At 50.6% G+C, this 12,360-nt stretch overlaps 1 protein-coding gene across 1 annotated transcript; it reads right to left on the reverse strand.

Annotated features, from left to right (window-relative positions):
• Positions 1–2: 2 nt before the first annotated feature.
• KIFC1 (kinesin family member C1) lies at positions 3–10,132 on the reverse strand (the record flags this gene model as incomplete). Its single annotated transcript, XM_036356269.1, has 10 exons — positions 9,981–10,132; positions 4,647–4,787; positions 4,387–4,486; positions 3,831–3,884; positions 3,669–3,719; positions 3,071–3,471; positions 1,292–2,071; positions 400–690; positions 237–310; positions 3–93 (listed from the first exon to the last, which is right to left on the reverse strand). Coding segments are annotated over exons 1-10 (1,995 nt in total), but the record flags the coding sequence as incomplete, so codon positions are not given.
• Between the last annotated feature and the right edge of the window lie 2,228 nt (positions 10,133–12,360).

The raw sequence follows: 12,360 nt of genomic DNA on the forward strand, positions 1-12,360 counted from the left end.
CTTGGTGGTAACCACACCTTAGAGGCAAAGCGGAGGGAGTTGAGGGACTCGGAGACGTTCTCTTCTAGTGGAGAAATGTTCACAAACATGAGCCTGTGGAGAGAGGAGAGGGGGGTCCAAACCCCAGCATTAGTGGCCGTGTGGAGCCTGGACCGGTCTCTACGGTTTCCCCTTTCCCACCTGACCCCAGCATTACAGTCCCCACACCACCCCTCCCACCTGCCCCCTCCACTCACATCTTAGCGCTGCCCCCCAGAGAGTTCTGCAGCAGGTAGGTGAGCTTGCTGTTCCGGTACGGTACATGGGACTCCTAGGAGGTTGGGGGGGACCAGTGATTAGGACTGGACAGGGTTCAGCACAGTCAGCCCCAGGTCCCACCTGCCCCAACCCCATTCCCACCTTGTTGCTCAAAGCCATGATGACGAGCCCCAGCGTGGACAGGCTGCTGTTAATGGCCTGTGTTTCCCGAAGGCGTTCCCGCTCCCCAGGACCGAGGGCTAAGCCAGGGTCTAGCCGCTCGCTCCCGGCCAGGTCCACAAGATTGAGGGGGGCCGCACACTGTAGGCCTCGCCCCGCATGCTCCCCAGAGATCTGCAGCTGGAACACACTATGGCTGCGTGATGACCGCTCATTCTGGGCTGTGCGGGCTACAGCCCGGTTCTGGCGGGCCAGAAGGAGCAGAGTCTCCACCTGGGAGGGAAGAGCAAGGGCAACAGCAGGCAGGAAGTCAGTACAGAGCGATGTCAGCAATGGCAATGAACATGAGTCAGCACCTGCCCTCCGGGAGCGTTCTTTCTAGACAGCGAAGAGACAAGTAAGTAAAATACACAACATGTCTGAGAGTACGAAGGAGTAAAATGAAAAGAAAAATAAGGAGTGTGTAAGAGTGAAGTGAGGACTGCAACTTTAGACAGGATGGCGGGATCTTCAGGCAGTGAGGGAGCACGCCATTCCAGAGGCAAAAGGAAGCAGCGAGCACCACGACCCTGATGGGATCAGTGTGACTCGTGGGCTCAGGAATGAGCTAGAACATGGCTCCAGCATAGTGAGCAAGGAGAGCAGTAAGAAGTGAGGTGAGAGGCAGTGGGCAGGGGGCCAGCGACAGCCCTGCTTCAGCAAGGGCCTCTCTCCTCCCTGCTCCGCAGTTATGAAGGCAGATCCACCCGTCCCCAGCCCACAGTGAATAGGCAACTGATCCTCACACCTTCCCTTCCCTTCCCTTCATCCACCTCCATCTCATGTCGCCGTCCACTCCTCCCCATTTTCCAGCCACAGTGCCATCAGTGCTTACCTCTTTCTCACAGGAGACAGGAACATAGCGGGCATTGGTGACAGTAAGCTCCTCACTCCCTGGCCCTGCCCGGCGAATCTCGCACTCACCCCCCTGGCCCTTCCGGGTCCCGGTGGCCAGGAGGTCTCGGACAGTCTCATTGTAGATCTCTACGTAGCTTGCCACAAAGCTATAGGTCCAGCCCTGGCCGCTCAGCTCTTGGGCTACAGAGAACAGGTGCCGCAGGGCCCTAGGAATTAGCCCCTCCACCTGGGGGTCTCCCCCAGGCCCACCCTCCATTGTGAATGTCTTGCCGCTTCCTGTTTGGCCGTAGGCAAAGATGCATACTGGGTAGCCATCCAGGGCTGACTGGACAAGCATGGCAATCTCCTCAAACACTTCGTCCTGTCCACTCCCTGGCGGGAATACCCGGTCAAAGGAGAAGTCGTGGCGAGTCGGGGGGGCTGGCACCCCACTCAGGGTCCCACGCCGCTCATCACACCGGAGGAGGCTGAGGTGGGTTGGAGGATCAGAGGGCCCAGCAGGGCCTGAGGGAAACAGGAGGAAGCCAGGGGGTGGGGTGGGCTCCCCTGGAAGGACAGGGCGGACCCGACAGAACACACGGATGTTGCCTTTGAGCTCCTGTAGCTGGTTGTGTAGTCGCCGGCGCTCCATCTCTAGCCCATGGAGACGTTCTTCTCGCTCAGCCAGTAAGGTCGCCTGGGCTGCAGCCTCTTGACGCAGAGATGCCACCTCCGCTTGGCTACCTGACAGAGCTGCTTCTGATGCCTGAAGCCTCCTCTGCCCAGAACAAAACAGAGAGGGCAAGATAAAGCAAGAATCAGAACAAGTCATGATAGGGTGGGAGTGGAGGTGGGGTGGCCCCTGCCTCCAATGACTTCAGTCTGGTAAAGAAGGAGATAAGAAATGGGAATCACGGTAGGGGAACAGGAGGCAATGGGCACATCCAGAAGAGGCACAGGAAGATGATGTCTAGGCCGACACCCAAAAGGATAGGAGTGAGCCAGGGGAGGGCGAGAATACAGAAAGAGCATCCCACAAAGCGGGACGTGCAGATGCCAAATCCCCGGAGCGAGAATGGAGTCATTTAAGAGACTGCAGGTTATTCGATCTAGTGGGTGCTCACCAAGCAGTAGATGGACATGTGAAGAGGGAGAAAAATGCATGGGGATTTTTGATGAGGAAAGATACAGAAAGAAAGGCGATGGAGGAATAGGGGAGACATAGATTGGAGGAGCTATGAAAACAGGGTGGGGGTAAGGGGGAGAGATCAACCAAAGGACTTGTATGCATGCATATAAGCCTAACCAATGGACACATACAACAGGGGGGTGAGGGCATGAGTGGGGTGGGGGTGGGGGGGGGCAATGGGGGGATAAGGACACATATGTAATACCTTAATCAATAAAGAAAGAAAACAGAGGGGTAAAGAAGGGTAGAGGACAGCCCTGGCTGGTGTGGCTCGGTGAGTTGGGCATCGTTCCTTGCCGAAGCTTGCTGGTTCCATTCCCAGTCAGGGCACATGCCAGGGTTGTGGGCTTGATCCCCAGTAGGGGGCATGCAGGAGGCAATCAATAGATGTTTCTCTCTCTCCCTCTCCCTTCCTCTCTCTCTAAAAAAAACAAACAATCAATAAAAAAATCTTTGGGAGGAAAAAACCAATCTTTTTTTTTAAAGAAGGGTAGAGGATATAGGTACGCTGCTGGACAGAGGTGGTCAGGGATTCTAAGCCCAAACCGGGAAAGCAGGAGCAGCATTTGGTGAGAAGCTGGCCCTTACCTCCTGCTCCTCCAGCCGGGTGGCCAGTTCCCTCCGCTCCGCCTGCAATCCCAACTGTTCTTTCTGGAGCTCTTGTACCAAGCCCTCCTGCGTGCCCAGCCGCTCTTCCAGCTCCAGGACACGGGCACTCAGGTTCCCCAGCTCCTGTTGGCCCTGCTCGGCCTGGGCCCGTACCCTGGCCAACTCCCCTTCCAGTGTCTTGCGTTCTGCCCCCAGGGCCGTGGCTTGCTGCTGGGCCTCCCTGAGCTGGTCCCGCAGCTGTTGGTTCTCCTGGTCCAAAGTCTGAGTCCTCTCACGGTAGCATTTCAGCTCTTCATTTCGGTCACATAACTGACCCTTTAAGTCCCAGGCTGGCCGTTTGCCGGGTTTCTTCCCGCCCAGCTTAGGAGGAGCAGCTGCTGCTAAGATGGGCACAGAAAGGACCAAGGTCAAGTCTTGGTTCCCTATCTCTCCTCCCTCTTAACCTTTAGAGCTTCCACACCTGATGCTACATCTCCTTCTCCTCCAGACAGGGAAGAGACAGATGGATTCTTCTGGGTACTCACCACCTCCCCTTCCCTATCCCAGCCTCTCACAGGCAGTCATGTTTGCCACCTACTGTCAGGCTTCTGGGCAGGAACAGCGGGGCCCGCCTTCTGAGTCTTCAACACTAGAGAATTGGGGAGGCGACATCAGCACAGTGAACTTCCACCTCCTTCATTCTCCCTTTACATGTACTCCAACCCCTGCTCAGCCCATAGGGCCCTTAAGAGCTAATCACCTGTGGCAACGGCTGTGGAACATCTCGGGCCTGTCTTCTTGGGAACTTTTGGAGCTGTCAGGAAATGGGACAGAGGAAAAGAGCTATCACTCTCAGGGTGGCATGTACTCTGGCTGGGCGACGGGCAGAGCAGTTGCTTTTACTGAGGATTAGAAACTAGAAAACTTTCCTCTTCCGCTAGGTCTGGCCAACTCCTAAAGATATCCTTTCCCAGGACCAGAAATTACTGAGCACGCTAAGAAACAAGCTGGACCAGGAGACGCAAAGAGCGGGGGCGGAACCATGTGAAAAGTGTGCTACATCTATGCAAAAAGATGTTAGGGAACATGTATTTGCTTGACTACCCATAGAATAGCCCTGAAGAACACACAGTGGTCCCTAGGGAGGGGAAGTGGGTGGCTGGGGGACAGAGGTAAGAGGGAGACTTTTCAGAAGTATAACAACTTTTGTGCCTTTGAAATTTTGGAACAAGTGAGACATATTCCCTGTTCAAACTAAGCTAAAATTACAAGAAAAGGAGTTGGAGAGCACTGATCTGTCCACCCCCAGGGCCCACCTGCGGTCTGGCCTTGTGCCTGGGGCACTGTGGTGAGGACCGGAGCTCTGTGGTGGGATGTGGCAAACTTGGTCGCTGTGCCCAGGCCTCGTGTCCTTTTCTAGGGAGAGACAAGGACAGGGTCCACAGTTACCCTCCCTGATGGGTTTACATTCTCTCTCTCTCTCTCTCTCTCTCTCTCTCTCTCTCTCTCTCTCACACACACACACACACACACACACACGCACTCACACACACACAGCTTTCTAAACCCAGCTCACCTTTTCTGGCTCCAAGACATCCTCCATCTGGTCACGCCCCCTCTTAAAGCTGCTTCCTGAGAGAGGCAGCCGGGAAGGGGCCTTGACCAGGGGTCTCTTCAACTCTAAGTTACCCTTCACTTCCAACAAAGGGGACCTCTGCTGGGAAAAAAGAGACACTTAAGACATCACCCTAGAACCCAAATGTCCAAAGACCTCTGCTTTTGGCCCCCCAGCCTAGTCCTCAACATCACTACCAACAGCATTAACTTTGTACCTCTTATGCCACAGACTATATGGCAGCCAAAAAGCATGGAGGCCCTACCTGGTACGGCTCAGTGGAAAAAACATTGGTCTGCAGACTGAAGGGTCCCGGGTTCGATTTTGGTCAAGGGCACTTGCCCGGTTGCATGTTTGATCCCCAGTAGGGGGCGTGCAGGAAGCAGCCAATCAATGACTCTCTTCATTGATGTTTCTATCTCTCTCTCCCTCTCCCTTCCTCTCTGAAATCAATAATAATAATAATAATAATAATAAAAAGCATGGAGAAGTGGGAGCAATCTTTAAGGGAGACGCTGGGCAGACTTTGGACTTCAGCTAAGTAGAACTTATATAAGCAGAGAGAAATGGACATTTCTTTTAGAAGGCAAAAACAAACACACACATGGTGTGACTGTGAAACCAACACACTCTTTTAGCTAGAGCTGAGAACAGTAAGGGAGAGAGTGGAAGATAGATAAAGTTGCAAACTGGGTTGGAGGAGCAGGTAACATTTATTAGGAACTGTTTTAAATGCTATATTTGTATCAACATAATCCTCAGAGCAGCCCAGAGGTGGTACTGATGTAAAATAACTTGTCATCAGCCAATAAAAGGCAGAGCCAGGGTTAGAATGTAGACAGTCTGTTCTGACGGCCATGTTTTAACCATTAGGCAAACACTGCCTTGTAGGGCTTTGATGCCAAGCTAAGGAGTTTAGGCTTTAGCCCTGCATACATGGAAAGCCAGACACACTTTCTGATTAAGCATCTGAAAACTATGCAAACGAGCCTATTGTAAAGAATAAGAATGAGCTGTAAGTAGGCCAACTTGCACAGGGAAGACCAGCAAGTAGCTTGGCCAGTTTGGAGACCACCGAAGTACAGAGGCATGAGGTGGGGGCAATGGGAAAGAAAGAACCTCTCCTTTAAGCAGCACAATTCAGGGCCTGGGGATTATGTTCACCCCATGGTTACCAGCCATTCTGGTTTGACTAGAACTGAGGGGTTTCTTAGAGGACATGGGAATTTCAGTGCTAAAATTAGGTCATTCCCATGCAAACAGGGACAATTCATCACCCTACTCCTATCCCACCACCAGGAGGGCACTGTGTATAGATCAACTTTTGATTTTCACTAGAGGTAACTTAATTCCAAGGCCAGTCTCTCTCTTCCCTTCAGTTTACTTCATTCATTCAATGTTTACTAAAAGCCAGGAAATGATCTGGGTTCTGGAGTAATAGCTATCGTCTGTGCCCTCAAGATGCTCATGGACAGTCAGAAGGGAAGCATTCGAGACGACTAAAACTTTACTTAGTGCTATCCTAAAAGGATCCCAGAGGAGGGGGGTGGGCATCTAGTGTGAATGTGTCAGAGAACACTTCTAAAAAGTATTTTTGGGCAGAGCCTTGAGGGTGAGAAAGAGTTGGCTTGGTGGGTTTTGGCCAAGAGCATTCCAGGCAAAAAGCAAGGAAGAATGCATTCAGCAAGTGACACACTGTTCTGTTAAGCTGAACAGAGGAAATTGCATAGAAAGTGGGGAGACGAGAAAAGAGGCAGAAGAGAAAAGACTGTGGTGGTTGATATGCCATGATAGAGCCTGGAGTTTACTGACGGCAAGAGGGACCCTGCTGACTTTTAGTCAGGAGAATAATATGACTAGATTTGTATGTAAAAAGTGAACTATGAGCAAAGTGAAAAATGAATAGAACTAGAAGATGAGAGGTATCAGAGGCAGACACTGCATCATTCCTTCATTCACCCATTCAACGAAGATTTTTTAAAACATATATATTTTTATTGATTTCAGAGAGGAAGGGAGAGGGAGAGAGAGTCAGAAACATCAATGAGAGAGTATCATTGATCAGCTGCCTCCTACATGCCCCCCACCGGGAATCGAGCTCGCAGCCCAGGCATGTGCCCTTGACCGGAATCGAACCCGGGACCCTTCAGTCCACAGGCCAACGCTCCATCCACTGAGCCAAACCAGCCAGGGCTCAACAAGGATTTTTGCACTAAGAATTGTTGACAGACTGCTCTGTAACAGGCGCTGTTCTAGGTACTGGCAAGTAATGAACATGAAGCCTCTGCTTCCCAGAGCTTATTTTCTAAGGCCGCCTTTCCAAACTGGGGCACCACAAGAGAACTGAGCTCCACAGAAGACGATCTAGTTTCTGTTCTCCCAAGAATGTATACAGCTCTGAAGATTTTAGTTGCTTGAAAGAGAAGTTAATTCATTAGATACAAAGGATGTCTTAGGGCCATGGTCGGCAAACTGCGGCTCGCGAGCCACATGCGGCTCTTTTGGCCCCTTGAGTGTGGCTCTTCCTAAGCCTTAGGAGTACCCTAATTAAGTTAATAACAATGTACCTACCTATATAGTTTAAGTTTAAAAAATCTGGCTCTCAAAAGAAATTTCAATTGTTGTGCTATTGATATTTGGCTCTGTTGACTAATGAGTTTGCTGACCACTGCCTTAGGGCATTACAGCTTAATTCTCAAGGAACTCAGTAGAGAGGGGCCCTCTAAGAGTCTAAGTCAAGTGTGTCAAATGCGGCCCGCCAGGTGCAAGTTTGACATGCTTGGTCTATGCTAAGTAGAAATCCATCTGAGAGAAGGCCAACGAGGAGCTGCATTACATGAAGCCAAGCACAGTAGTTCCCCGGCCCCTGTTACCTGCAGGAGATACTTTCCAGGATCTCCAGTGGGTGCCCGAAACCTCAGACAGTACTGCATCCTATATATACTATGGTTTTTCCTATACACACACATATACCTATGATAAAATTTAGAGATTAATAACTATAACTAGGAAGCAGGGCAATTTTAACAACATCCTATATAATAAAAGCCTAATATGCTCAGTGTCTGGTCCACCGATCGGTAGGCCGTTCAACCAATCAAAGCATAATATGCTAATGATAAGCTAAGGTTGCTCAACCAGTCGCTATGACGTGCACTGACCACCAGGGAGCAGATGCTCCCACTGGTAGGTTAGCTTGCTGCTGGGGTCCAGCCAATAGGGGTTGGACATGCCCTGGAGCCCTCCCACAGTCCCTCCCTGGCTGGCCCATCTCCTGCGTCTCTCCCTGGCCCTGATGGTGCACCAGTGGGGTCCATGGGCCTGGCCTGCGCCTTCTCACAATCAGGGAACCCTCAGGGGATGTCGGAGAGCTGGTATCAGCCTGACCCCGCAGGCCAGGCCCAGGGACCCCACTGATGCATGAATTCATGCACTGGGCCTCTAGGACTATAATAAAAATTTTGTGAATGGCTTTGGAGTCATTACTAAGTAAAATAAGGGTAACTTGAACACAAGCACTGCCATACCCTGACAGCTGACCTAATAACCGAGATGGCTACGAAGTGACTAACAGACAGGTGGCCTCCACAGCATGGATATGCAGGACAAAGGGATGATCATGTTCCAGGCAGGACAGAAGGATAGGTATGGACAGAATGGCATGCAATTTAAAACTTTTGAGTCATTTGTTTCTGGAATTTTCCATTTAATATTTTTGGACCACAAGTAACTGAAATCATGGAAAGCAAAATCTTAGATAAGAGGGACCACTGTATTGATCTACCTGGGAGCTGCCTTGGGTGGGGGAGAGAGAGGGTAGGCAGTGAGGGAGGTGCAGGAGTCCAGGCTGACTCCAAGATACCTGCCGTGGTTCCATTAATCAGGATCACAGGAGGAACAGCTGGTTTTGTTTTTAATTAAACTTTTCATGATAAAGTTATTGTAGATTCACATGCAGTTGTAAGAAATAACACGGAGAGATCTGAGAGTACCTGAAGGACTACTTTGGGAAGTTCAGCTTTGGCAAAGTGACTTTGAACTACCTGTGATACCAATAGATATATTCACAATATTCACAGCAGAGCATCACTATAGAGAAAACTCTGAAACCACCTGATACCCTGGCTTCTTACATTTTAGTTTATTGGTCTTTCCTTACATTAGATTGTGAGCATCACATGAACACATCTGTTTTGTTCACAACTGTATAACCAGAGTATCTAGTACAATGTCTGCTACGTAGCATGGCTCAGTACATTTTTAAAGGAATAAAATCAGATGTCTATCAGTAGGAGAATACTTAAATTGCACAACATCCAAATCATTGGCTTACTAGTACATACATATAAAGGGGAGAGCGTCCCGTCACCTGCAGAAATGTACCCCAAAAAATATTTCTTTAAGTTTTCCAAGGTCAAACACTATTTTATTTATTTATTTTTTTTATAACCAGTGCCCTTCAGTCTCTCTACTACCAAAGGCCTACCACCCAGGAATTTGTGTGGGTTCAGAAAATGTGTTCATAGGTTTATTCAGTTCAGGACAACTCCAAGAGTACAGTGTTTATTTTTCTCCCATCTATAAAGCTAGACACGACGCTCAACTTTGTACAATTAGCATGAGCACTTAACCTATAAAAACAGATATTCAGCCCTAGCAGTTTGCTCAGTGGTTAGAACGTGGCCCAAGGACTCAGGGGCACCCACATAGGTTGCAGGCCCCATCCTCAATCCGGGGTGGGAGGCAACGAATCATGTGTCTCTCACACAGATGTTTCTCTCTGTCTCTCCCCCTCCCTTCCACTCTCTCTAAAAATCAATGAAAAAAATATCCTTGGGTGAGGATTAAAAAAATAAACGGACAAACGAAATCAGATATTCATCCAACCTCCTAAAGCCACTACTCGGCGCCTAAGGCACGAGACCCCAGCCCCTCGCCGAGTCCGACCGTCAGCAATCCCTCCCTTCCTGTCGCCTCTACACCGTCACCTTCTATTCTCCCTGGGTCATTCCGATCAGCAGGCAACAGGCGCTGCTATTTCTTCCCGCCTCACAGCTTCTTGACTCTGCTTTCCCTGCCAGCTACGCCCTTTTCTGCTGCCTCCTGCAGCAAAACGCTTCAGAAGTGTTGCCTCTTAGTACTCACTGTGCCCAATTTCTCTCCTAAATCGTCCCGATCACTCGGGGTCTCACAGACCTTCGTCCTCCAAGTAGGCCGGGGGGGGGGCTCGTCAGCACCGGGGGCGGCCGTCGGCCCCGCGGCCCCGGGCGGGAGACCCAGGCCGGCCCTACTCACCTGCGGCTCCATGACCAGCTCCCGCCACACGTGCCAGGGGGCGCGACGAAGGGAACAGGGCGCCGCGGCTCCCGGGACCTGCGTTCCCTCGCCCGCTCGCGACGCAGAGCACGGGCGCTCCGCGCTCCGGCAGCCACCCAGCCGGCGCCACACCCGCCACTTTTGAATTTCAACGGCTGTTGCCACACTCACCTCGCTCCGCACGCAGGGGCCAATCGTCGCCGCCGCCACAACCGAGGGCCAATCGCAGCGCCCTCCGCCTCCCGAGGCCACACCCGTCGGGCCGGCGCCTTCCCCTGCCAGTTTGGCCGGCGGGTTAGTCCCACTTCCGGCCGCAGGTCTCTAACCCCGCTCCCCCGCTGCGGTCGCGCTGGGCTTAGGCAGGCTCCCGCCGCCGCCCGCTACGTCAGGCGATGCCTGCACACGCCGGCGGACGTCACCGCAGTGGGGGGCGGGACGCTGGAGGACAGGAACCACGCGTGCGCACACTAGGTCCAATGCGGGCGCGGGCGGGACGAGCGCCCCTAGCGACTGCAGCAGGGAGCGCACTCGCGCCCGCGGATTCGGCCGCTGGCCCCGGAAGTGGGAGCGGCGCCCTCGTGCGGCTGTGAGAGGCCGCGTCAGCCCATTCCCCGGTCTTTCCGGCATTTCTAACCAAATTTAGGGACCAGGGCTGCAGCTTCAAGCTTCATGGAAGCTCGACAGTGGGAATTCGAGGCTCAGAGGAGGACTTTTTTCTGCAGACTCCTCACCAGACCTCCTCCGTACCTGGATGCCGTTCACTAGTGCTGGAGAACGGATTTAGGGCCGCCAGAGCCTCGAACCCACGGTGGGATCGCTGCTTTCATTTATGGGGTCTTATATGTTTTTCAGACTAATCTGCACGTGCATTGTCTCCATTTACTAATCACCAAGTTCACTGAGCTCTTACTACGTGTCGAGTGCTTCGCACGTCTTACCTGCAAGCTAGCTGAAGGGTTAGAAAGGTTATGTCAGCCCAAAAAAGCAGTTGAGTCAAGCGTTCACTCGGGAATCTAAGAATTGCAATTCCTGATTCAGGCAGAAACCCAAACAGTATCCTAATTACAGGGTGAAAGCAAGCGGTTTTCGTGAGAGAAACGGACTAATTACATGAGATGAAAAAAAGTCCTGTTGGTGCTGACGAGCTGCGCTACTCTGGGCTACGCAGGACAGGTTACTGCTTCTCTCTTCAGATAAAAGGTCTGTAATCATCAGTCCCTGTGATCAGGATGTCCAATTTCCTGCTGGCTTTATGTTTGTACACAATAGTGATTGATTTTCTTTTTTTTTTTTTACTTTTTTTTTATTATTATTAGTTAAGGTATTACAAATGTGTCCTCATCCCCCCCATTAACCCCCAGTGATTGATTTTCTTGAAATAAAATTTAAAAAACAAACAAACAGAAAAAAGAAAAAAAAATAGTGATTTAGCCTAGTCCAAAGTTTCAAGGAACAAGACAAGCAATGCAGTTCCTCTAGAATGGTTGCTCTGGCTCCATTTAAAAATGGCTCCAAAAGAAAGAAAGAGAGAGGGGGTGGGGGGGCTCCATCTGTGTCATTTCACAGGAACAGAGTCACTAACTGTGAGTGGATCTAGAGATCCTAGATCAGCCGTGGGCAAACTACGGCCCGTTTGAAATGAATAAAACTAAAAAAAAAAAAAAAAGACCATACCCTTTTATGTAATGATGTTTACTTTGAATTTATATTAGTTCACACAAACACTCCATCCATGCTTTTGTTCCGGCCTCCGGTCCAGTTTAAGAACCCATTGTGGCCCTCGAGTCAAAAAGTTTGCCCACCCCTGTTCTAGATCCATTAGCTTTAAATACAAGCTCTATCTGTTCTCTCGGGCCACCTGTAACTACCTTGGTAACAAAAACCTGTGAATACTTTGCAGCATGGTTCTACTACATTTAGTCATCGGAGTTTCCGACCAATCCTGGCGGTAGTCAGAACAAGGATTTAATACTGAACAGCAGAGGACTTGGTACATAATTGGAGACTGACAGAACCAAAACTCAAGCCACCTACCCTCTAATCCAGTGCTTTAACTTGAATTCACACCTGCTTGTGGAGGGGAGCTGACTGTGAGAAGAGGAATGAGGAGTGAAGAAGGAAACTGGAGAAGCCCAACAGTTAATGGATGGGTAGGGAGGGAGAACTGAGAAAGGAAACCTGAAAAGGAATGTATAGCAAAAGGCATTTATCAAAGTTAAACACAACATACACACGTTAGGAGAAATATGGACCCTTACAGTGGTTCTCAACCTGTGGGTCGAGACCACTTTGGCGGTCGAACGATCCTGTCACAGGGGTCGCCTAAGACCATCCTGCATATCAGATATTTACATTATGA

The sequence above is a fragment of the Myotis myotis genome, unplaced genomic scaffold (assembly GCF_014108235.1).
Source record: "Myotis myotis isolate mMyoMyo1 unplaced genomic scaffold, mMyoMyo1.p scaffold_m19_p_26, whole genome shotgun sequence".
In the NCBI taxonomy this organism is placed as follows: domain Eukaryota; kingdom Metazoa; phylum Chordata; class Mammalia; order Chiroptera; family Vespertilionidae; genus Myotis; species Myotis myotis.